Source organism: Arachis stenosperma, chromosome 4 (assembly GCF_014773155.1).
Source record: "Arachis stenosperma cultivar V10309 chromosome 4, arast.V10309.gnm1.PFL2, whole genome shotgun sequence".
NCBI classification, from domain to species: Eukaryota; Viridiplantae; Streptophyta; class Magnoliopsida; order Fabales; family Fabaceae; genus Arachis; species Arachis stenosperma.
This window is the reverse complement of record NC_080380.1, coordinates 128,822,272-128,848,087: the sequence shown is the minus strand read 5'-3', so window position 1 is coordinate 128,848,087 and position 25,816 is coordinate 128,822,272. Positions and strand designations below refer to the sequence as shown.

General features: G+C 37.1%; 1 protein-coding gene and 1 non-coding gene across 2 annotated transcripts; both read right to left on the bottom strand.

Annotated features, from left to right (window-relative positions):
* Nucleotides 1–295: 295 nt before the first annotated feature.
* On the bottom strand, nucleotides 296–4,183 carry LOC130975491 (uncharacterized). The gene is made up of 3 exons (XM_057900281.1): nucleotides 3,953–4,183; nucleotides 1,245–1,465; nucleotides 296–1,058 (listed from the first exon to the last, which is right to left on the bottom strand). The coding sequence occupies exons 1-3, from the start codon at nucleotides 4,181–4,183 to the stop codon at nucleotides 296–298; spliced, it is 1,215 nt and encodes a 404-aa protein (XP_057756264.1).
* A 4,946-nt stretch (nucleotides 4,184–9,129) lies between these two features.
* LOC130978789 (small nucleolar RNA R71) lies at nucleotides 9,130–9,237 on the bottom strand. The gene has a single exon (XR_009086403.1). It is a non-coding gene; the product is annotated as a small nucleolar RNA R71 (small nucleolar RNA).
* Nucleotides 9,238–25,816: the final 16,579 nt, after the last annotated feature.

Here is a 25,816-nt window from a genome sequence, read left to right as displayed (position 1 = left end):
TTGTTTTACCATCTTTAACCGAGATTCCTAAATACTTCTTTGTATACCACATTGTCTATTTCATTGCTTTTGTCCTCATCATGGCATAATAATATCTTAAGCCCCTTCTTATTTGTAACTCTTGAAACCGCAACATATAATTGACCATGCGTAAATACTGGCTTCCTTATAATCAAACCAACTTTTGATAATAATTGATCCTGACTCTTGTTGATCGTCATTGCATAAGAAGCCATAATAGAAAACTATCTCCTTTGAAACTTGAATAGTATCCTATGGTCAAAAGGACTTAGAATCATTTTCTAGGGATGAATACTTTTTGACCTGCGTTTTTTCCTGAGATACCTTTTGTTTCTATTATGTGTTTACTAAGCTTAGTAACAACCAACCAAGTACCATTGCATAGTCCAACAGAATGGTCAATGTTCCTTAGTAATATAATAGGTGTCCCTACCTTGACTGTTAACTCATGGTTTGGCATGCCCGAACACCTAATTGTGTTTAAGAATTCATGAGTGTGTACTGATGCCAGAATGTCATTGTTGTTCTCTATTGGACACGCTTTGTCACTGCTGTAATAAGTTTGTGCTTTGGTAGGATTCAAACTCATCATGTAGCTATTAATTTCGTCCACCAATTGCAAGGTATGTGCCAGAATAGCATGCTCCTCAGCTTGAAAATCACTGTTTGTTCTTTCCCACATCTCCAGATAAGTTGCCTTACAAATAGCAAATATAGGATCATCTGACTCATTTATGAGGATGTCATCTGAAATTTTAACTTTATCAACTCCATCTAGAGATGTTCCACATCTTCCATCTCCAATGCTTAATATCAAATCTGCAAATTCCTTTATTTTTGCGGACCTTGCATTGCTGCCTCCCGCTTGTAGATGCATGTTTTTAGTTAGCATCAATAACTTGCAACTATCCCAAATGTAAGACGAATTTATTGTGGCATATACAATGTCTTGTCTACTACCTTTTGGTATAACCGGTAGTATCTGCCTAAAGTCACCCCCAAAGACAATTGTCTTCCCTCCAAATGGTTTATCAAGACTGTTTACATTAGTAAACCTTAATATGTCTCACATTGTCCTGTCAAGTACTTCAATGCAATGTTTGTGAACCATAGGGGCTTCGCCCTAAATAATAAGTTTAGTTTTAATCAACAAATCTGCAAGTGGACTCCTTTGTTTTATGTTGCATATTGAAAACTCATCCGAATTAAGGGAGATTGCAAACCGTGAGTGGGTTGTCCTGCCACCGGGTAGTAGAAGAGAAACAATTCCCCTTGATACAACTATCAAAACAATCTTCTTTTCTGATCTCAACCCAGATGCCAATGTCTTCCAAACGAATATTTTTTCTGTACCACCATAACCATATAGGAAGAAAACTCCGCCTTTCTTTTTGGTTACAACATCTATTACTTTGTCATATACATATTTCTGCTCATTTGTCAGCTAACCCAAGAGATTGTTATGCTCTTCTGCTAATGTACATCTGAGATAACGAAGCTCGTCACATATTAGGCTATTAACCCCCCTTAGTCATCAAAGCACTGGAAGTTAATTCGACATCCGGGATTGGCATAGATGGGAAGTCCCCAAGACTCTTATTGTAACTTTTCAATTTGTTCTTAATATCAATGAGAGTAAAATCCTTTAACTCTTCTTATGTTAAATGTAGATCTACAAAGAATAATGAAACTCAAAAGTAAGTGACAATAGGATTGAAGCAATTGTGTTTGTTATTTACATGATATTATAAAAATAATAAAAAGTAAATTATAAAATTATTTTATTATATTTCTCTAAAAAATTTAAAATAATTAAGTCAAGAGACATAAATAATTGTAAATTTATTCAGATGTGTAAAAATTCTCATTCATTAACTTGACATCATTATTATAAATTAAAATTTAAAATTATCAAATTAATTTTGCTTTAATTTATCATTTTCAAATTTGAAATATTATGTTTCCTAATCTTCAAGATTTTTAAGTTGATAATTTTAAATGAATATAATCTAAGGTATGTAAAAGAAGTGTTAAATTCAAATTTAAAAGCCTAATTAACTTTTTTGGCTTGAGCTAATAACTATCAACTATACTAGTTTTGCTTGAAAAAGTTAATCTTGGAAACATATATGAATCTAGTCAATATAACCTTGTTCTGGTGTTGGTAAGTTTACTGGTGAAGGTATAATTTATTTCTAGCAAATGGTGGAATAGGCTTTGGTTTTTCTTTCTCTCTTTTTTATTAGATGAGGTATATAATAGGAGGAAATGATACTATAATCGCCACCTTAAGTCATTACACATATTCAGTTGTTTACCTAAGAATTTCAGACATTGTTATGTATCATGGATTAGTAACTTCACAAAGTAGCTTTTGCAGCTTTGTTTTAACTTTAGGAGCAAAGAAGTGTGATGTATCATTTTTTATAAAAAAAATTGGCAAATTTTTTTTAAATGTAAACTCCGAGTAATTAGTGAATAATTAGTTAATAAATTAATTATTAATTAAATAAATTAGAAAATATAATTTTATATTTTAATGAGATATGATTAATTAAAATATGAATTTTGGCGCTAATTTTAAAGAATTTGGCATAAGATTGGGCCAAACGGACCAAACCGAACCTAAAACGGGCCAAGGCCCAATCCAATTTCACCCCCACTTAAAGGGCACCAACCCTTCTTTCTTCCTTATCATTTTTTACGCTGGAAACTTCAGAGAGGGAAGAAACCCCATTAGCAAACCTTAGGTTCCAATTTCAATCTTCAAATCCACGTAACTTTCAATCCGGAACTTTGATTGACGAGCCATCAGTGGCCACGCGCTCGTCTTAGAGTCCTCTTCATTTTTATCCGAATAAAATGGTAAGAAACTCTATATATTGTGCCCAGTTTCTTTTCTACTTTCTAAATTCACATTTTGGTGTGAGTATTGAGTGATTTTGGTGATTTTGATAGTTTATGGATTCTCTAGCGGTGGATAATTGTTGGGTTTTGTCCAATTAATCCATGGGTAAGGTAAGGAATCATTAATTTCCTTCTAATTTTTCAATTTCATGAGATTAGGATATTGAAGATTTGTATGTATATGGAATTATACGACATTAGGTTGTATATATGTGAAATTAAAGTCAAATTGGTGAAGTGCGGTATACTTGAATTGGAGCTTTTGGTGGCTGAAACCTATAACACTTGATTTGGAACCTTGGAGGCTTGAATTGAGATGTTTGAGCTTGGGGAGAAATCGGCCAAGGTATGGTTTTGGTTTCTCGTATATAATATGTACGGTGTCGTGAAAACTTAGGTTAGACGACCTAGGATAAGTTGAATCTTGTGTTTGATACATATTATATTAGTTGATGTGTTATGTTTGATTGATGATTGTTGGTCATGAGGGAAATTGATGATGGTGGAAAGATGATATTTGAAGTGTATGATGATATAGGTATTGATGAGTATGTATATTGTTATATTGAACTTGAATTATTGGTTATGATCATGATGATGTATATTAAACATGTTGTGTTGAACTTAGGTTGTTGGATTGAAAACTTGATGGAGATGGTAAATTAGTGTATTGAGGACTTATGTGATGTAGTTAAGTTTCGTTTTGAGTTACTATGGTGGGTCTTGGTAAGTTTTAAAGGGGTTGGGATTTTTGAAGGTTTTGGAATTGAGGTTTGATGTGTTTGTGAAAAAGTGATTGTGGCCCCGGGTAGTAAGCAGTGGCGATGTCCACTTGCTCCGGGTTTGAGATAGGGAAGAAGAGTTATGAGAAATGAATTTAATTATAGAGTTTTGAATGAATGTATGTTTGTGATACCTGGGTAGTAGCAAGGATGGTGGTTTGTCCTACTTACTCGAGGTTAATGTTTGAGATTTGATAACGATGATGCTTGATTTAAACTGTTTGAATGTATGTTTGAGATACCTGGATAGTAGCAAGGATAGTAGTTTGTCCCGCTTGCTCCAGATCAGTGATTGTGACGCCTGGGTAGTAGCAGCAGTAATGGATTATTCCACTTACTCCAAGTTGAGCTTCTAAACACCCACTTGAGTAGTAGTCGCAGTAGTGGTTATTCCACTGGCTTTGGGTTAAGTGGATAGTAGCAAGGAGGTTGTAGCTTAAACTCACTTGCTCTGCATAGGTGTTTCTGTCCATGGTTAGCTACCAGGGCGTGTCGGGTTGGCTATATAATCGACAGATGATATAATAAGTCGTAGGATAGGCATGCATCATGTGCATATGTTTAATTTGCTTGTTTGTGCATTAATTTGGAGTGCCTATGTGAATTAGTATGCCTAATTGTGATACTTGCTACTTGCATTACTTGTACTCTAATTGTGTTTGCCTTTACTTGTATTGTTTATTTGTGCACTGGTGAATTTGGAGGGTCGAAGGAGATAGAAGGTGGATTGTAGAGATAGATTTTTATGAGACAGTGAGTGAATTATAATTTGAGAGATTAAGTTAGGATTGAGTTAGAACCTTAAGTACCTTAGGATCGCCTCTGGCCTTCCCGGGACCTTATTTATTATATATGTGGGTACCTTAACCATACTGAGAACTCCCGGTTCTCACCCCATACATCTTTCGTGATTTTTCAGATGCATGTTGAGAAGCATCACTCTGTATTCTGGACACTCTAATGAAGCGAAGAACTCTTGGGACTCAGGGGTGTATTTTTGTTTATATTTATATATGTATATAGATTCTCCACCTTCTATTTTATGTTTGTCCCTCTTAGAGGTTGACTCGGAGAAACAGTTGTCATTTTTCTGCTTTTGGTCATTTTGGGATTCTTTCATATATATGTATATATATATATACTTATATGCTCTGGACGGTTTATCTTCGCAAACCGATTTGGAAACTTTGTTAATTATATCTTTGACACTCTCTTTTTATTATTCATATACATATATCTTATGTTTCTTCGTATGCAAATTTTTCGTTTACGTGAACGTTGCGACTTTTGTTTTTTTCCCTTTCCTTCAAAGTCTCCTAGATATAAAACTTTTTCAACTATATTAATATATATATATATATATATATATATATATATATATATATACATATATCTCGCCACCTCAGTTTTATGACTTAAGCATAAGACTTTGTACGGTAGGGTGTTACAAAAAGAGCACATCCTAAGATTAAGTTAAATAAAAATAGAAACAGTTTTGCATAAAAATGTATCGTATTCTAAAATACTATGTAGTTTGTATTTCATAAGTTAGGTTTGTGTCTGATGAGCGGATAATTTGTATGCTTTTTGGCATTGTTTTGAGTATGTTTTTAGTATGATCTAGTTAGTTTTTAGTATATTTTTATTAGTTTTTAGTTAAAATTCACTTTTCTGGACTTTACTACGAGTTTGTGTGTTTTTCTGTGATTTCAGGTATTTTCTGGCTGAAATTGAGGGACCTGAGCAAAAATCTGATTCAGAGACTGAAAAGGACTGCAGATGCTGTTGGATTCTGACCTCCCTGCACTCGAAGTGGATTTTCTGGAGCTACAGAAGCCCAATTGGCGCGCTCTCAACGGCGTTGGAAAGTAGACATCCTGGGCTTTCCAGCAATATATGATAGTCCATACTTTGCCCAAGATTTGATGGCCCAAATTGGCGTTCAAAGTCACCTACAGAAATTCCAGCGTTAAACGCCGGAACTGGCACCTAATTGGGAGTTAAACGCCCAAACTGGCACTAAAGCTGGCGTTTAACTCCAAGGAGAGTCTCTACACGAAAATGCTTCATTGCTCAGCCCAAGCACACACCAAGTGGGCCCGGAAGTGGATTTTTATGTCATTTACTCATCTTTGTACACCTTAGGCTACTAGTTTTCTATAAGTAGGACCTTTTACTATTGTATTTTCATCTTTTGATCATGTTTTGATGATTGAACCCTCATTGGGAGGCTGGCCTCACGGCCATGCCTAGACCTTGTTCTTATGTATTTTCAACGGTGGAGTTTCTACACACCATAGATTAAGGTGTGGAGCTCTGCTGTACCTCGAGTATTAATGCAATTACTATTGTTCTTCCATTCAATTCCGCTTGTTCTTTGTCCAAGATATCACTTGTTCTTCAACTTGATGAATGTGATGATCCGTGACACTCATCATCATTCTCACCTATGAACAAGGTGACTGACAACCATTCTTGTTCTACAAGCATGCGAGGCTTAGTGAATATCTCTTGGATTACTGATACACGATGCATGGTTGATCGCCTGACAACCGAGTGCTCGCCTGACAAACGAGCCAGCCATTCCGTGAGATCAGAGTCTTCGTGGTATAGGCAAGAACTGATGGCGGCATTCAAGAGAATCCGGAAGGTCTAACCTTGTCTGTGGTATTCTGAGTAGGATTCAATGATTGAATGACTGTGACGTGCTTCAAACTCCTAGCAGGCTAGGGCGTTAGTGACAGACGCAAAAGAATCAATGGATTCTATTCCGGCCTGAACGAGAACCGACAGATGATTAGCCTATGCTGTGACAGAGCATCAGGGACGTATTTTCACTGAGAGGATGGGAGGTAGCTGCTGACAACAGTGAAACCCTACACGAGCTTGCCATGGAAAGGAGTAAGAAGGATTGGATGAAGGCAGTAGGAAAGCAGAGAGACGGAAGGGAAGGCATCTTCATACGCTTGTCTGAAGCTCTTACACCAATGATATACATAAGTATCTCTATCTTTATCTTTATGCTTTATTCGTTTATCACTATACCCATTTGAGTCTGCCTGACTGAGATTTACAAGATGACCATAGCTTGCTTCATACCACCAATCTCCGTGGGATCGACCCTTACTCGCGTAAGGTTTATTACTTGGACGACCCAGTGCACTTGTTGGTTAGTTGTGCGAAGTTGTGTTTATGCCATGGTATTGAGCACCAAGTCTTTGGAGCCATTACTAGGGATTGTTTATGTTTAGAAAAGTATTGATCACAATTTCGTGCACCAAGTTTTTGGCGCCGTTGCCGGGGATTGTTCTTGTGTATGGACAACTGACGGTTCATCTTGTTGCTTAGATTAGGCATTTATTTTTTTTCGAAATTCTTGAAGGTGAATTCTAGAGTTTCATGATGATTTGTTGAAATCTGGCTAGCTGAGAAGTCATGTCTAATCTTATTGGACCGAGGTTTCAACTGATCATCACAATAGCTTGTTGATCTCTATCAATTTTGCTATTGGAGTAATGATCTGCTAAGGCTTGGCTGGCCATTGGCCATGTCTAGTGTTTTGGACCGAAGCTTTCTTTGAAAGCTTGGCTGGCTGTGAAGCCATGTCTAATTCCTGGACCGGAGTCTTAGACTAGCATTGCACTGATTCCTGGAATTCTCATTAAGAATTTTGATATCTTTTTCCACTTAATTTTCGAAAAACACAAAAAAAATTATAAAATCATAAAATCCAAAAATATTTCTTGTTTGAGTCTAGAGTCTCATCTTAAGTTTGGTGTCAAATGCATGTTTTTGCTATATTTTTCGAATCCATGCATGTATTTCTTTGTTTTGATCTTTGAATTCTATTGACTTGAGTATCTTTGTGTTTCATATAGTGTCAGTAGTATACAAACTGCTAAGTTTGGTGTCTAACATGCATTATTATTTGATTTCAGTTGTATTTTGGTTATTCCTTACTGATAAAAATCCAAAAATATTTTCAATTTGTGTCTTCTCAAGTCAATAATACAAGAGAATTGAAGATTCATAACATGCTGCAGAGGAATTGCACAGAAAAAGTTGGGCGTTCAAAACGCCCAGTGAAGAAGGACAGACTGGCGTTTAAACGCCAGCCAGGGTACCTGGTTGGGCGTTTAACGCCCAAAAAGGGTGCATTTTGGGCGTTAAACGCCAGAATGGATACCATTCTGGGCGTTTAACGCCAGGATGGCTAAAGGGGGAAGATTTTGTTTTCAAATCAATTTTTTTTTCAAGTTTTCAAAGTTTTTCAAAATCAAATCTTTTTCAAATCAAATCTTTTCAATCAAGTGTTTTCAAAATCAATTTCTTTCCTTTTTCAAAGATTCTTGCTAACAATTAATGATTTGATTGAACATCTCAAATTTGTTGCCTTTTCTGTTGAGAAAGGTTTAATGTTTGAATCATATCTTTTCTTGTTAGGCAAGTTATTAATTTTTAAAATCAAATCTTTTTTTTTAAAATTGTTTTCAAATCATATCTTCTCAATCACATCTTTTTAATCACATCTTTTTCAAATTAAGTTTTCAATCAAATCCTTTTAACTTCTAATTTCAAATCTTTTTCAAAAATCACTTGACTTCTTTTCCACTCTTATTTTCGAAAATCAATTAAGTGTTTTTCAAAAATGTTTTCAAAATCTTCTAAATAATTTTTCAAAAATTACTCCCCTCCTTCTCACATCCTTCTATTTATGGAGTACCACTCCTTCTCAATGCACAATTCGAACCTTATCTAATTAAAGTTCGAATTCTTCTCCTTCTTCTTTCTATTTTTCTTTTTCCTCTGACACCTCAAGGAATCTCTATACTGTGACATAGAGGATTCCACGGTTTCTTGTTCTCTTCTCTTTCATATGAGCAGGAACAAAGACAAAGGCATTCTTGTTGAAGCTGACCCTGAACCCGAAAGGACCTTGAAGAGAAAGCTAAGAGAAGCCAAAGCACAACTCTCTGTAGAGGACCTGACCGAATTCTTCAAAGAAGAAGAAGACATGGCAGCCGAAAACAACAACAATGCCAACAATGCAAGGAAGGTGCTGGGTGACTTTACTGCACCTACTCCCGACTTCTATGGGAGAAGCATCTCTATCCCTGCCATTGGAGCAAACAACTTTGAGCTTAAACCTCAATTAGTTTCTCTAATGCAACAGAATTGCAAGTTCCATGGACTTCCAATGGAAGATCCTCATCAATTCTTAGCTGAATTCTTGCAAATCTGTGACACAGTCAAGACTAATGGGGTAGACCCTGAGGTCTATAGACTGATGCTATTCCCTTTTGCTGTAAGAGACAGAGCTAGAATATGGTTGGACTCTCAGCCTAAAGAAAGCCTGGACTCTTGGGTAAAGCTAGTCAATGCCTTCTTGGCAAAGTTCTTTCCACCACAAAGATGGAGTAAGCTTAGAGTGGAAGTCCAAACCTTCAGACAGAAGGATGGAGAATCCCTCTATGAAGCTTGGGAAAGATACAAACAATTGATCAGAAAATGTCCTTCTGACATGCTTTCTGAATGGAGCATCATAGGTATTTTCTATGATGGTCTCTCTGAACTATCTAAGATGTCCTTGGATAGCTCTGCTGGAGGATCTCTTCATCTGAAGAAGACGCCTACAGAGGCTCGAGAGCTAATTGAAATGGTCGCAAATAATCAATTCATGTACACTTCTGAAAGGAATCCTGTGAACAATGGGACTAGTCAGAAGAAAAGAGTTCTTGAGATTGACACTCTGAACGTCATTTTGGCTCAGAATAAAATATTGACTCAACAAGTCAATTTGATTTCTCAAAGTCTGTCTGGAATGCAAAATGCACCAAACAGTACTAAGGATGCTTCATCTGAGGAAGAAGCTTATGATCCTGAGAACCCTTCAATGGAAGAGGTGAATTACCTAGGAGAACCCTATGGAAACACCTATAACTCTTCATGGAGAAATCACCCAAATCTCTCATGGAAAAATCAAGAGAGACCTCAACAAGGTTTCAATAATAATGGTGGAAGAAACAGGTTTAACAATAGCAAACCCTTTCCATCATCTTCTCAGCAACAGACAGAGAATTCTAAGCAGAACCCCTCTGACTTAGCAACCATGGTCTCTGATCTAATTAAAACCACTCAAAGTTTCATGAATGAAACAAGGTCCTCCATTAGAAATTTGGAGGCACAAGTGGGACAGCTGAGCAAGAAAGTTACTGAACTCCCTCCAAGTACTCTCCCAAGCAATACAGAAGAAAATCCAAAAGGAGAGTGCAAAGCCGTAAACATGGCCGAATTTGGAGAGGAAAGAGAGGAAGTGGACGCCACTGAGGAAGGCCTCAATGGGCGTGCACTAGCCTCAACTGAGTTCCCTAATAAGGAACCATGGGAATCTGAGGCTCAAAATGAGACCATAGAGATTCCATTAGACTTACTTCTGCCTTTCATGAGCTCTGATGAGTATTCTTCCTCTGAAGAGGATGAGTATGTCACTGAAGAGCAAGTTGCTAAATACCTTGGAGCAATCATGAAGCTAAATGACAAGTTATTCGGAAATGAGACTTGGGAGGATGAGCCTCCTTTGCTCACCAAGGAACTGGATGACTTGTCTAGGCAGAAATTGCCTCAAAAGAGACAAGACCCTGGGAAGTTTTCCATACCTTGTACCATAGGCACCATGACCTTCAAGAAGGCTCTGTGTGACTTAGGGTCAAGTGTAAACCTCATGCCTCTCTCTGTAATAGAGAAGCTAGGGATCTTTGAGGTACAAGCTGCAAAAATCTCACTAGAGATGGCAAACAACTCAAGAAAACAAGCTTATGGACTTGTAGAGAATGTTTTGGTTAAGATTGAGGACCATTACATCCCTACTGATTTCATAGTCCTAGAGACTGGGAAATGCATGGATGAAACCATCATCCTTGGCAGACCCTTCCTAGCCACAGCAAAGGCTGTGATTGATGTTGATAGAGGTGAACTAATCATTCAAGTGAATGAAGAATCCTTTGTGTTCAAGGCTCAAGGATATCCCTCTGTCACCATAGAGAGGAAGCTTGAAGAGCTTCTCTCAAATCAGAGTCAAATAGAGCCCCCACAGTCAAACTCTAAGTTTGGTGTTGGGAGGCCACAACCAAACTCTAAGTTTGGTGTTGAACCCCCACATTCAAACTCTAAGTTTGGTGTTGGGAGGTTCCCACATTGCTCTGAGTATCTGTGAGGCTCCATGAGAGCCATCTGTCAAGCTAATGACATTAAAGAAGCGCTTGTTGGGAGGTAACCCAATGTTTTATAATTAACTATTTCCTTTTGTTATTTTATCTATTTTGTAGGTTGATGATCATGAGAAGTCACAAAATTAATTGAAAAAGCAAAGACAGAATGAAAAACAGGAAGAAAAACAGCACACCCTGGAGGAAGATGCTGCTGGCGTTCAAACGCCAGTAAGCCTAGCAGTTGGGCGTTTAACGCCCAGTCTAGCACCATTCTGGGCGTTTAACGCCAGAAAGGGGCACCAGACTGGCGTTAAACGCCAGAAAAGGGCTAGAACCTGGCGTTAAACGCCAGGAATGGGCACCAGCCCGGCGTTTAACGCCAGAAATGGCTCAAAACGTGAATTTTGATGCCATTTGGTGCAGGGATGACTTTTCCTTGACACCACAGGATCTGTGGACCCCACAGGACCCCACCACCACTCTCTCTCTTCTTCCCCCATTCACCAATCACCTCAACACCTCTTCCCCAAAAAAACCCTTCACCTATCAAATCCCATCTTTCTCTTCACCACTCACATCCATCCTTCATAAAACCCCACCAACCTCACCCTTCAAATTCAAACCACTTTCCCTCCCAAACCCACCCATAATGGCCGAACCTCATCTCCCCTCTCTCCTATATAAACCCTTCTTCACCCCTTCATTTTCACACAACCTAAACAACACTTCTCCCCCTCTTTGGCCGAATAGACCACCATCTCCCTCTTCCTCATTTCTTCTTCTTCTACTCTCTTCTTTCTTCTTTTGCTCGAGGACGAGCAAACATTTTAAGTTTGGTGTGGTAAAAGCGTTGCTTTTTCGTTTTTCCATAACCATTTATGGCATCCAAGGCCGGAGAAACCTCTAGAAAGAGGAAAGGGAAGGCAAAAGCTTCCACATCCGAGTCATGGGAGATGGATAGATTCATCTCAAGGGTGCATCAAGACCACTTCTATGAAGTTGTGGCCTTGAAGAAGGTGATCCCCGAGGTCCCCTTTTCACTCAAAAAGGGTGAATATCCGGAGATCCGACATGAGATTCAAAGAAGAGGTTGGGAAGTACTTACCAACCCCATTCAACAAGTCGGAATCTTGATGGTTCAAGAGTTCTATGCCAATGCATGGATCACCAAGAACCATGATCAAAGTGTGAACCCGGATCCAAAGAATTATCTTACTAAGGTTTGGGGGAAATACTTGGATTTTAGTCCGGAAAGTGTGAGGGTGGCGTTCAACTTGCCTATGATGCAAGGAGATGAATATCCTTACACAAGAAGGGTCAACTTTGATCAAAGGTTGGACCAAGTCCTCACAGTCATATGTGAAGAGGGCGCACAATGGAAGAGAGATTCAAGAGGCAAGCCGGTTCAATTGCGAAGGCATGACCTCAAGCCCGTGGCTAGAGGATGGTTGGAGTTTATCCAACGCTCAATCATTCCCACTAGCAACCGGTCCGAAGTTACTCTAGACCGGGCCATCATGATCCATAGCATCATGATTGGAGAAGAAGTGGAAGTTCATGAGGTTATAGCCCAAGAACTCTACAAGGTGGCGGATAAGTCTTCTACCTTAGCAAGGTTAGCCTTTCCTCACCTCATTTGTCACCTCTGTTATTCAGTTGGAGTTGACATAGAGGGAGACATCACCATTGATGAGGATAAGCCCATTACCAAGAAAAAGATGGAGCACACAAGAGACCACTCTCATCATGAGATCCCTGAGATGCCTCAAGGGATGCACTTTCCTCCACAAGACTATTGGGAGCAACTAAACACCTCCCTAGGAGAGTTGAGTTCCAACATGGGACAACTAAGGGTGGAGCATCAAGAACACTCCATTCTCCTCCATGAAATTAGAGAAGATCAAAGAATCATGAGAGAGGAGCAACAAAGATAAGGAAGAGACATTGAGGAGCTCAAGCACTCCATAGGACCTTCAAGAGGAAGGAAGAGCCGCCATCACTAAGGTGGACCCGTTCCTTGATTTCCTTGTTCTTTATTCTTCTGTTTTTTGAATTTTAGTGCTTATGTTTATCCATGTTTGTGTCTTATGATCATTAGTGTCTTAGTGTCTATGCCTTAAAGTTATGAATGTCCTATGAATCCATCACCTTTCTTGAATAAAAACGTGTTTAATTGAAAAAAAAGAAAAGAATTGCATGAATTTTAAATTTTATAACAGTTTAATTATTTTGATGTGGTGGCATTACTTTTGTCTTCTGAATGTATGCTTAAACAGTGCATATGTCTTTTGAATTTGTGGTTCATGAATGTTGGCTCTTGAAAGAATGATGAAAAAGGAGACATGTTACTGAGGATCTGAAAAATCATAAAAATGATTCTTGAAGCAAGAAAAAGCAGTGAATACAAAAAAAAAGAGAGAGAAAGCAAGCGAAAAAAAAAACCGAAAAAGAAAAAAAAAGAGAAGAAAGAGAAAAAGGAAGAAAAAAGAAAAGAATAAGAGTTGTGATCCAAGGCAAATAAGAGTGTGCTTAAGAACCCTGGACACCTCTAATTGGGGACTTTAGCAAAGCTGAGTCACAATCTAAAAAGGTTCACCCAATTATGTGTCTGTGGCATGTATGTATCCGGTGGTAATACTGGAAGACAGAGTGCTTTGGGCCACGGCCAAGACTCAATAAGTAGCTGTGTTCAAGAATCATCATACTTAACTAGGAGAATCAATAACACTATCTGGATTCTGAGTTCCTAAAGAAGCCAATCATTCTGAATTCCAAAGGATAGAGTGAGATGCCAAAACTGTTCAGAGGCAAAAAGCTAAAAGCCCCGCTCATCTAATTAATACTGATCTTCATAGATGTTTTTTGGAATTCATTGCATATTCTCTTCTTTTTATCTTATTTGATCTTCAGTTACTTGGGGACAAGCAACAATTTAAGTTTGGTGTTGTGATGGGCGGATAATTTGTATGCTTTTTGGCATTGTTTTGAGTATGTTTTTAGTATGATCTAGTTAGTTTTTAGTATATTTTTATTAGTTTTTAGTTAAAATTCACTTTTCTGGACTTTACTACGAGTTTGTGTGTTTTTCTGTGATTTCAGGTATTTTCTGGCTGAAATTGAGGGACCTGAGCAAAAATCTGATTCAGAGACTCAAAAGGACTGCAGATGCTGTTGGATTCTGACCTCCCTGCACTCGAAGTGGATTTTTCTGGAGCTACAGAAGCCTAATTGGCGCGCTCTCAACGGCGTTGGAAAGTAGACATCCTGGGCTTTCCAGCAATATATGATAGTCCATACTTTGCCCAAGATTTGATGGCCCAAACCGGCGTTCAAAGTCACCTACAGAAATTCCAGCGTTAAACGCCGGAACTGGCACCTAATTGGGAGTTAAACGCCCAAACTGGCACTAAAGCTGGCGTTTAACTCCAAGGAGAGTCTCTACACGAAAATGCTTCATTGCTCAGCCCAAGCACACACCAAGTGGGCCCGGAAGTGGATTTTTATGTCATTTACTCATCTTTGTACACCTTAGGCTACTAGTTTTCTATAAGTAGAACCTTTTACTATTGTATTTTCATCTTTTGATCATGTTTTGATGATTGAACCCTCATTGGGAGGCTGGCCTCACGGCCATGCCTAGACCTTGTTCTTATGTATTTTCAACGGTGGAGTTTCTACACACCATAGATTAAGGTGTGGAGCTCTGCTGTACCTCGAGTATTAATGCAATTACTATTGTTCTTCCATTCAATTCCGCTTGTTCTTTGTCCAAGATATCACTTGTTCTTCAACTTGATGAATGTGATGATCCGTGACACTCATCATCATTCTCACCTATGAACAAGGTGACTGACAACCATTCTTGTTCTACAAGCATGCGAGGCTTAGTGAATATCTCTTGGATTACTGATACACGATGCATGGTTGATCGCCTGACAACCGAGTGCTCGCCTGACAAACGAGCCAGCCATTCCGTGAGATCAGAGTCTTCGTGGTATAGGCAAGAACTGATGGCGGCATTCAAGAGAATCCGGAAGGTCTAACCTTGTCTGTGGTATTCTGAGTAGGATTCAATAATTGAATGACTGTGACGTGCTTCAAACTCCTAGCAGGCTAGGGCGTTAGTGACAGACGCAAAAGAATCAATGGATTCTATTCCGGCCTGAACGAGAACCGACAGATGATTAGCCTATGCTGTGACAGAGCATCAGGGACGTATTTTCACTGAGAGGATGGGAGGTAGCTGCTGACAACAGTGAAACCCTACACGAGCTTGCCATGGAAAGGAGTAAGAAGGATTGGATGAAGGCAGTAGGAAAGCAGAGAGACGGAAGGGAAGGCATCTTCATACGCTTGTCTGAAGCTCTTACACCAATGATATACATAAGTATCTCTATCTTTATCTTTATGCTTTATTCGTTTATCACTATACCCATTTGAGTCTGCCTGACTGAGATTTACAAGATGACCATAGCTTGCTTCATACCACCAATCTCCGTGGGATCGACCCTTACTCGCGTAAGGTTTATTACTTGGACGACCCAGTGCACTTGCTGGTTAGTTGTGCGAAGTTGTGTTTATGCCATGGTATTGAGCACCAAGTCTTTGGAGCCATTACTAGGGATTGTTTATGTTTAGAAAAGTATTGATCACAATTTCGTGCACCAGTGTCATACCATATAACTGACATTTGATTCGAGACCTCATTTTGAGTATCAAAAATATATAGCTGAGCAAATTTTGCAGTGCAGCCTTCTGGAGGTAAAAGACTACCCATCAAATGGTAATTCTCTCCATACAATATAAAAGTAGGTGGTCCCCTTGAAGAATTTACACTTCGGTCAATCTTTGCACCCATTGAAGTGAATTGGAACATATTGTTGTAACTTCTGATGTTTTCTTGAAAATGTTTGCTTTTAATCCCATCACCGTACAATAAGTCGTATAAAAGATTTGGAGAATCTTGTAGTTGTGGTATTTCAACCTATCCTCCTCTACAACAGAGTGTATACTTGGGTTCACTTGTATTATAGTATTTTCTTGACCTTTCATCGTACCAAAATAGCGCATGACAGTATTGACATTCATGAATTGCATCACCCATATGCAAATAATCTGTGAAATTCAATATTACTTAGTATCTTCATGCTATTTCAAATTATGTTAATAGTTGACGATACTTTCCACATGACCCCAATTCCATAATATACCTTTGCTTTCTCTGGCATCCCTTCCTATTCTATCACCTGATGTTTTGTTATATGATCCTATTACACAGAACCAACATAATATTCTCATAGGCTCCTAGAAGAAATTGTACATATACCAAAATTTCTTAACCCTACAAAACCATTTTTAGTTTTTGTGTAATATAAGATTCAAATTTTAGGAATAGCTTACCTCTTGCAGTACTTGCAGCCTTTGGTGTGGATCTTTTATCTATTCTAACCTTCTTTCTATTTTCTGAAACTTGAAACATTAATTGGTCACACACATTACAATAATATTACCATATCTAGTTTCCTTACATTAACAATAGATCGTGCATGTCTTGATTTGACTAACCACTTGATGAGTGGATAATTTATACACTTTTTGGCATTGTTTTCATATAGTTTTTAGTATGTTTTATTCACTTTTTAGTATATTTTTATTAGTTTTTAAGCAAAATTCACATTTCTGGACTTTACTACGAGTTTTTGTATTTTTCTATGATTTCAGGTATTTTCTGGCTGAAATTGAGGGACCTGAGCAAAAATCTGATTCAGAGGCTGAAAAAGGGCTGTTGATGCTGTTGGATTCTGACCTCCCTGCACTCAAAATAGAATTTTTCGAGCTACAGAAACTCAAATGGAGCGCTCTTAATTGCGTTGGAAAGTGGACATCCAGGGCTTTTCAGCAATATATAATAGTCCATACTTTGCCCGAGTTTAGACAACGCAAACTGGCGTTCAACGCCAGCTTTCTGCCCTATTCTGGCGTTAAATGCCAGAAACAAGTTGCAAGCTAGAGTCAAACGCCAGAAACAAGTTACAAACTGGCGTTTAACTCCAAGAGAAGTCTCTACACATGAAAGCTTCAATGCTCAGCCCAAACACACACCAAGTGGGCCCGGAAGTGGATTTCTGCATCATTTACTTATTTCTGTAACCCTAGTAACTAGTTTAGTATAAATAGGACTTTTTACTAGTGTACTCACATCTTTGGATGTTTAGTCCTTAGACCAAGGTCTTGGTTATTCTGGTTCCCTCTCTGGGGCCGAAGCCAATGAATACTATCATCACTTATGTATTTTTAACGGTGGAGTTTCTACACACCATAGAGTAAGGTGTGGAGCTCTGCTGTTCCTCGAGTATTAATACAAAGTACTATTGTTCTTCTATTCAATTCATGCTTATTCTTATTCTAAGATATTCATTCGCACACAAGAACATGATGAATGTGATGATTATGTGACACTCATCACCATTCTCACTCATGAACGCGTGATTGACAACCACTTCCGTTCTACATGAAAACAAGCTTGAATGTATATCTCTTCGGTTTCTAATCAACAATTCACATCGACTCCCCTCTGACAATGGGGCATCTGAATCTGAGATTAGAATCTTCGTGGTATAGGCTAGAATCCATTTGCAACATTTCTGAGATCCGAAAAGTCTAAACCTTGTCTGTGGTATTCCGAATAGGATTTGGGAAGGAATGACTATGACGAGCTTCAAACTCGCAACTGTAGGGCGTAGTGACAGACACAAAAGGATAGTAAATCCTATTCCTACACGATCGAGAACCAACAGCTGATTAGCCATACAATATCTGTGCATGGTATTTTTCATCCGAGACGAGAAATCCGACAGTTAATTAGCCGTATAGAAACTGTAGAGGACCATTTTCACTGAGAGGACGGGAAGTAGCCATTGACAACGGTGACACCCAACATACAGCTTGCCATAGAAAGGAGTATGAAGGATTGGATGAAGGCAATAGGAAAGCAGAGATTCAGAATGAACAATGCATCTCCATATGCTTATTTGAAATTTCCACCAATGAATTACATAAGTATCTCTATCTTTATTTTATATTTATTTATATTTTAATTATCAAAACTCCATAACCATGTGAATCCACCTGACTGAGATTTACAAGGTGACCATAGCTTGCTTTAAGCCGACAATCTTTGTGGGATCGACCCTTACTCACGTAAGGTTTATTACTTGGACGACCCAGTGCACTTGCTGGTTAGTTGTGCGAAGTTGTGAAAAAGAGTTGAGATTACAATTATGCGTACCAAGTTATTGGTGCCATTGAGATCACAATTTCTATAACACCTACCCCGCCTCTCTCTCCCCCCTCATACATCTCTATAACACCACTCACCTATCAAATTCTATTATTTTCCCTATATTCTCTTCACCAATCACCTCCATCCCTCTTCCCCAAAAACTCTACCTACCTCACTTTCAAATTCAAACACTTTTCCCTCCCAAACCCACCCAATTCCATTCGGCCATCGTCCTTCTCTTTTCCTATAAATACTCCTCTTCACTCCTTCATTTTCACACATCACAAACCCTCTCCTAACCCCTTGGCTGAACCTACCTCTCTACCCTTCTCCTCCTTTTTCTTCTTCTTCCCCTTCTTTCTTTCTTCTTTTGCTCGAGGACGAGCAAATCTTTTAAGTTTGGTGTGGTAAAAGCATTGATTTTTGTTTTTCCATAACCATTTATGGAACCTAAGGCCGGAGAAACCTCTAGAAAGAGGAAAGGGAAGGCAAAAGCTTCCACCTCCGAGTCATGGGAGATGGAGAGATTCATCTCAAAGGTCCATTAAGACCACTTCTATGAAGTTGTGGCCAAGAAGAAGGTGATCCCTGAGGTCCCTTTAATGCTCAAGAAAAATGAATATCTGGAGATCCGACATAAAATCCAAAGAAGAGGTTGGGAAGTTCTTACCAACCCCATTCAACAAGTCGGAATCTTAATGGTTCAAGAGTTCTATGCCAATGCATAGATCACTAGGAACCATGATCAAAGTATAAACCCGAATCCAAAGAATTGGCTTACAATGGTTCAGGGGAAATACTTAGATTTTAGTCCGGAAAATGTAAGGTTGGCATTCCACTTGCCAATGATGCAAGAAAATGCACGCCCCTACACTAGAAGGGTCAACTTTGATCAAAGGTTAGACCTAGTCCTCATGGACATATGTGTGGAAGGAGCTCAATGGAAAAGAGACTCAAGAGGCAAACCGGTTAAATTGAGAAGACCGGACCTTAAGCCTGTGGCTAGAGGATGGTTGGAGTTCATTCAACGCTCCATCATTCCTACTAGCAACCGATCTGAAGTGACTGTGGATCGGGCCATCATGATCCATAGTATCATGATTGGGGGGGAAGTAAAAGTTCATGAGATCATACCTCTAGAACTCTACAAGGTGGCTGGCAAGTCATCCACCTTGGCAAGGTTAGCCTTTCCTCATCTCATTTGTCACCTATGCAATTTGGCTGGGATTGACATAGAAAGAGACATCCTCATTGAAGAGGACAAGCCCATCACTAAGAAAAGGATGGAGCAAATAAGAGAGCCCACTCATGGACCTCAACAAGAGCATGAGAAAATTCCTCATGAAATCCTTGAGAAGCCTCAAGGGATGCATTTTCCTCCACACAACTATTGGGAGCAACTCAACACCTCTTTGGAAGGCTTGAGTTACAACATGGACCAACTAAGGGTGGAGCACCAAGAGCACTCCATCATTCTCTATGAGATTAGAGAAGATCAAAGAGCTTTGAGGGAGGAGCAACAAAGGCAAGGAAGAGACATAGAGGAGCTTAGGCATTCCATTGGATCTTCAAGAGGAAGAACTAGCCGCCATCACTAAGGTGGACCCGTTCTTTAATTTCCTTGTTCTTATTTTTCTGTTTTTTGACTTTATGCTTTATGTGTTATCCATGTTTGTGTCTTCACTACATGATCATCAATGTCTAGTGTCTATGTCTTAAAAGCTATGAATAATTCCATGAATCCTTCACCTTTCTTAAATGGAAAATGTGCCTAATTACAAAAGAACAAGAAATACTTGGATTTCAAATTTTATCTTGAAATTAGTTTAATTATGTTGATGTCGTGGCAATACTTTTTGTTTTCTGAATGAATGCTTGAACAGTGCATATTTTTTATAGTGAAGTTTATGAATGTTAAAATTGTTGGCTCTTGAAAGAATGATGAAAAAGAGAAATGTTATTGATAATCTGAAAAATCATGAAATTGATTCTTGAAGCAAGAAAAAGCAGTGAATAACAAAGCTTGCGAAAAAAATGGCAAAAAAAAGAGAAAGAAAGAAAAAGAAAAAGCAAGCAGAAAAAGACAATAGCCCTTTAAACCAAAAGGCAAGGGTAAAAAGGATCCAAGTCTTTGAGCATCAATGGATAGGAGGGCCCAAGGAAATAAAATCTATGCCTAAGCGGCTAAATCAAGCTGTCCCTAACCATATGCTTGTGGCATGAAGGTCCAAGTGAAAAGCTTGAGACAGAGTGGTTAAAGTCATGATCCAAAGTAAAAGAGTGTGCCTAAGAACTCTGGACACCTCTAACTAGGGACTTTAGCAAAGCTAAGTCACAATCTGAAAAGGTTCACCCAGTTATGTGTCTGTGGCATTTATGTATCTGGTGGTAATACTGGAAAACAAAGTGCTTAGGGCCACAGCCAAGACTCATAAACTAGTTATGTTCAAGAATCAATGTACTGAACTAGGAGAATCAATAACACTATCTAAAATTCTAAGTTCTTATAGATGCCAATCATTCTGAATTTCAAAGGATAAAGTGAAATGTCAAACCTGTTCAGAGGCAAAAAGCTACTAGCTCCGCTCATCTAATTGGGACTAAGTTTCATTGATATTGTGAGATTTATTGTATATTCTCTTCTTTTTATCCTATTTTATTTTTAGTTGTTTGGGGACAAGCAACAATTTAAGTTTGGTGTTGTGATGAGCGGATAATTTATACGCTTTTTGGCATTATTTTCATATAGTTTTTAGTATGTTTTATTCACTTTTTAGTATATTTTTATTTTTTTTAAGAAAAATTCACATTTCTGGACTTTTCTATGAGTTTGTGTATTTTTCTGTGATTTCAGGTATTTTTTGGCTAAAATTGAGGGACCTGAGCAAAAATCTGATTCAGAGGCTGAAAAAGGACTACTGATGCTGTTGGATTCTGACCTCCCTGCACTCAAAATGGAATTTTTGGAGCTACAAAAACCCAGATAGCGCGATCTCAATTGTGTTGGAAAGTAGACATCTAGGGCTTTCCAGCAATATATAATAGTCCATACTTTTTCTGAGTTTAAATAACACAAACTGGCGTTCAACGCCAGCTTTCTGCCCTATTCTGGCGTTAAACGCCAGAAATAAGTTGCAAGCTAGAGTCAAACGCCAGAAACAAGTTACAAACTGGCGTTTAAATCCAAGAGAAGTCTCTACACACGAAAGCTTCAATGCTCAGTCCAAACACACACCAAGTGGGCCCGAAAGTGGATTTCTGCATCATTTACTTTTTTCTGTAACCCTAGTAACTAGTTTAGTATAAATAGGACTTTTTACTAGTGTACTCACATCTTTGGATGTTTAGTCCTTAGACCAAGGTCTTGGTTATTCTGGTTCCCTATCTGGGGCCAAAGCCAATGAATACTATCATCACTTATGTATTTTTAACGGTGGAGTTTCTACACACCATAGATTAAGGTGTGGAGCTCTGCTGTTCCTCGAGTATTAATACAAAGTACTATTGTTCTTCTATTCAATTCATGCTTATTCTTATTCTAATATATTCATTCACACACAAGAACATGATGAATGTGATGATTATGTGACACTCATCACTATTCTCACTCATGAATGCGTGATTGACAACCACTTCCGTTCTACATGAAAACAAGCTTGAATGTATATTTCTTGGGTTTCTAATCAACGATTCACATCGACTCTCCTCTGACAATGGGGCATTTTAATATGAGATTAGAATCTTCATAGTATAGGCTAGAATCCATTGGCGGCATTCCTAAGATCCGGAAAGTCTAAACCTTGTCTGTGGTATTCCGAGTAGGATCTAGGAAAGGATGACTGTGACGAGCTTCAAACTCGCGACTGTAGGGCGTAATGACAGACGCAAAAGGATAGTAAATCCTATTCCTACACGATCGAGAACCAATAGCTGATTAGCCATACGATATCTGTGCATGGTATTTTTCATCTGAGACGAGAAATCCGACAGTTGATTAACCGTACAGAAACCGTAGAGGACCATTTTCACTGAGATGATGGGAAGTAGCCATTGACAACGGTGACACCCAATATACAGCTTGTCATAAAAAGGAGTATGAAGGATTGGATGAAGGCAATAGGAAAGCAGAGATTCAGAATGAACAATGCATCTCCATACGCTTATCTGAAATTCCCACCAATTAATTACATAAGTATCTCTATTTTTATTTTATGTTTATTTATATTTTAATTATCAAAACTCCATAACCATTTGAATCCGCCTGATTGAGATTTACAAGGTGACCATAGCTTGCTTCAAGCTGACAATCTCCGTAGGATCAACCCTTACTCACGTAAGGTTTATTACTTGGACGACGTAGTGCACTTGCTGGTTAGTTATGTAAAGTTGTGAAAAAGAGTTGAGATTACAATTGTGCGTACCAAGTTGTTGGCGCCATTGAGATCACAATTTCGTGCACCACCACTAATATCATTAATTTCTATGCATAAAATTCTTATTTCAACTGGAGGAAAAGGATGTTAGCCTAAAATTGTATATTTATTCTGACGTTTAAATTTCTTTTATTAATTAACTTACCATTATTATTATAGTTAAAAATTTAAAGCAATCAAATTAATTTTACATTTCTTTAATAAATGATATAAAGGTAACACTAATTCAATTTGTAGTTTACTCTAACTTCAAATAGCCTTATGTATCATGGATTAGTAGCTTGGCAAAGTGCCTTTTGCTGTTTTGCAGCTTTGTTTTAACTTGGAAGCGAAAAAGTATGATATATCATTTTTTTTAAAGAAAAGTTATGCAAAATTATTTTTTTGTGCTAAAATCTTATAATTTTTATGCCATTGAAATAAGAATAATAAAAAATAAATTATAAATTTTTAGTTATAAAAGAATTAAACCTGTATTTTAAATTATTTCTTCTGCAAAATTAAACTACTTAAATAAAATACATAAATAATTGTATATTTATTCTTACATATAAAAATTTTAATTCATTAACTTAACATCATTATTATAATTTAAAATTCTAAAATGATCAAAATAATTTTGCTTTAATTCATAATATTAAAATCAAAGTCTCAGTTATTCTAATTAGATCCTTAAATTTTTATTATTTTCCAATCATTTAAATTTTACATTCAATCATCCAAAAATATCTAACTATTATGAAAATTATGAGTTCTAATCCTTTTTAACTAAGATTATCAAAGATGTGATTTAGTTGCCTTTCATGAATTAATTTCTGAAAATAATATCCTCAAACTAATAGAACAAAACCCAATCATGATTTTCAATTTAGTTTATCAATTTGGATCCTCTATTTATGAATCTATATGAAATCTAGATAACACAATTTAAATTTATAGGAATAAAAAAATTTCTTCGAAAGCTTACCACGTATGACTATTTTATTTATGAGCTTTCTCTTGCCAGCAAGTATGAACCCTCTCTCCTTCCTTGCATTCTTTGTTTCTTCTAAATTGGCAAATATGTTTAGTGCACTATCATAGCCATATAAAGATATCAAACTTCTTTAAAACTTTTGTTCCATGTTATATATGTTTCTAAACATAATGATCGATAAGTACATTTGAACGAAATTCTTTTAGTTACATCTTCATTTGGATAAGTGATGCATACATACGTTGATTTATTTCATTCTCAGTGTTCCACTTCACAATATCCATTTTGTTTTAAAGAGAACTTTCAATCAAAATTATATTCATCCCTATATAAATTAGAATTTATATATCGTATATTTTTATTGCATTTCTATTTGTTTGGTTTCAAATCCTAGAATTATAAAGTGACTCAAATACACTATAATATAAGTTTTCTTGTATTACCCAAACAATTCAATGTAACCTATTCTTAGCTTTGCTTTGTAACTCAATAACTTGCAGCTGTGTCCCATATTATTGTATAAAAATTTCTAAAGTGTATATAACCTGATATCTTGAATAGGGTCCTCCACCCAAATCCCAACCCCATTTTTAAGTATGTTACAAATCAACGACATAGTAGTCACACTTACATGTGCTAAAATAACCATTTAAATATAAAAAGTAAAACCACTTACCCATAGACCAATTGCTTTAATTAGGAGAGCCTTTTTGTGTGTTGTGCATAGTCATTGTGTTTGACATTACATTGACTGCACATGTAGTTTTGTTAGTATCTAAGTTAGAATTGTTTGTGCAACTACCTCGGTTGGGATCATCTTCAGCTGTACAAATTGATATAAACAAATATGACAACATTAGCAAAATATTTGCAGTAATTACTTAAAAAAGTAAACAAAGAAAATTATATATTATTTGTAAAACCTATATCAGCCTGCTATTTTGAAGTGTCTATCATTGTAACTGTTGATGCAGTACCTGTAGAGGTTAAGTTAATAGAACTATTACTATTTTTCTGAGACATACACAAATTTCCTCTATTATAAGCAACTTGTTCTTATTTATGTCTATTCAATGTCTATGGAATTGCCATTCACCGAGGGGATTGTATTATCTAAAGGGACTCCTCTTTCCAGCAAGCTTCAATGCCCTTTCTCTTCTCCAATTCTTTGTTTCCTCTGCCAATCAGTTTAATTCACTATAACTTTATGTTGTCAACAATTCTCAACTACAATGTCTTTAACATAATTTAGTGATCTTCACATATGTGCAATGGGCATATATATTAAAATCGAATAACTTTTTTTGGGTTTTAAATTAACTTAAAATTAAGATACTTAGTAAAATAATTCTTTCAATTAGTTTTATTACACTAATAATGTGTTCTTACTCAATACTAATAATGTGTTGTGTTGTAATTATAAAATTATTGTAATGCCCACTGATTTCATTTATATCTCTATAAATCAAAGCAAGTTAGAAAAGACATAAGCTTACTCACATTGACTGGTATTAAGCATATTAACTCCATCTTTCATATGTACTTCTCAACTTCAAGGATTTATGAAACATCTAAATATTCGCTAAATGAAATCTAGAAACCTGGGATGGTACCTCTAGAGGCTGAATTCTATAGAAACGGTGTCATATTGTTGATTAAGCATCCAAGTGTGCTGACTGTCTGTGAGGGAGAAAGCTCAGTACTTGTTACAATGTTCTCCTTTTCTTTATTTTCCCAGTTTTTAGTTTGTCTCTTCTTTCTTGTCACAACTGTCACTGCGACAACAAACAATGTTAGTCCACCCATGGCTCGGGTACATTACAACTTCAGAGTTTTTTTTATAAAAAGTTACTACTTGATGGTTCATTAATCTGTCCTCGTTCTTTAAGTCTTGAACCACTTTCTATATCATAAATTCTCTGGTTATTTTGGAGAATATTTCGATCATTATTTGCATAAACATCAAAAGTATGCTCAATATACTTATAGTTTCTACTTTCTCATAGTTATAAATTTGTAAAAAAAATTAATATGAATAGAAATATACTGAGTTTCATATGCATAATTGGATATTTATCAACTGAGTTTAATCTGATATTCTGAAGAGGTTGTCTTATTCTTGGATACTGAGTTTCATATGCATACTTCGATATTTATCAACTGAGTTTAATCTTTTATTCTGAAGAGGTTGTCTCATTCTTGGTTGC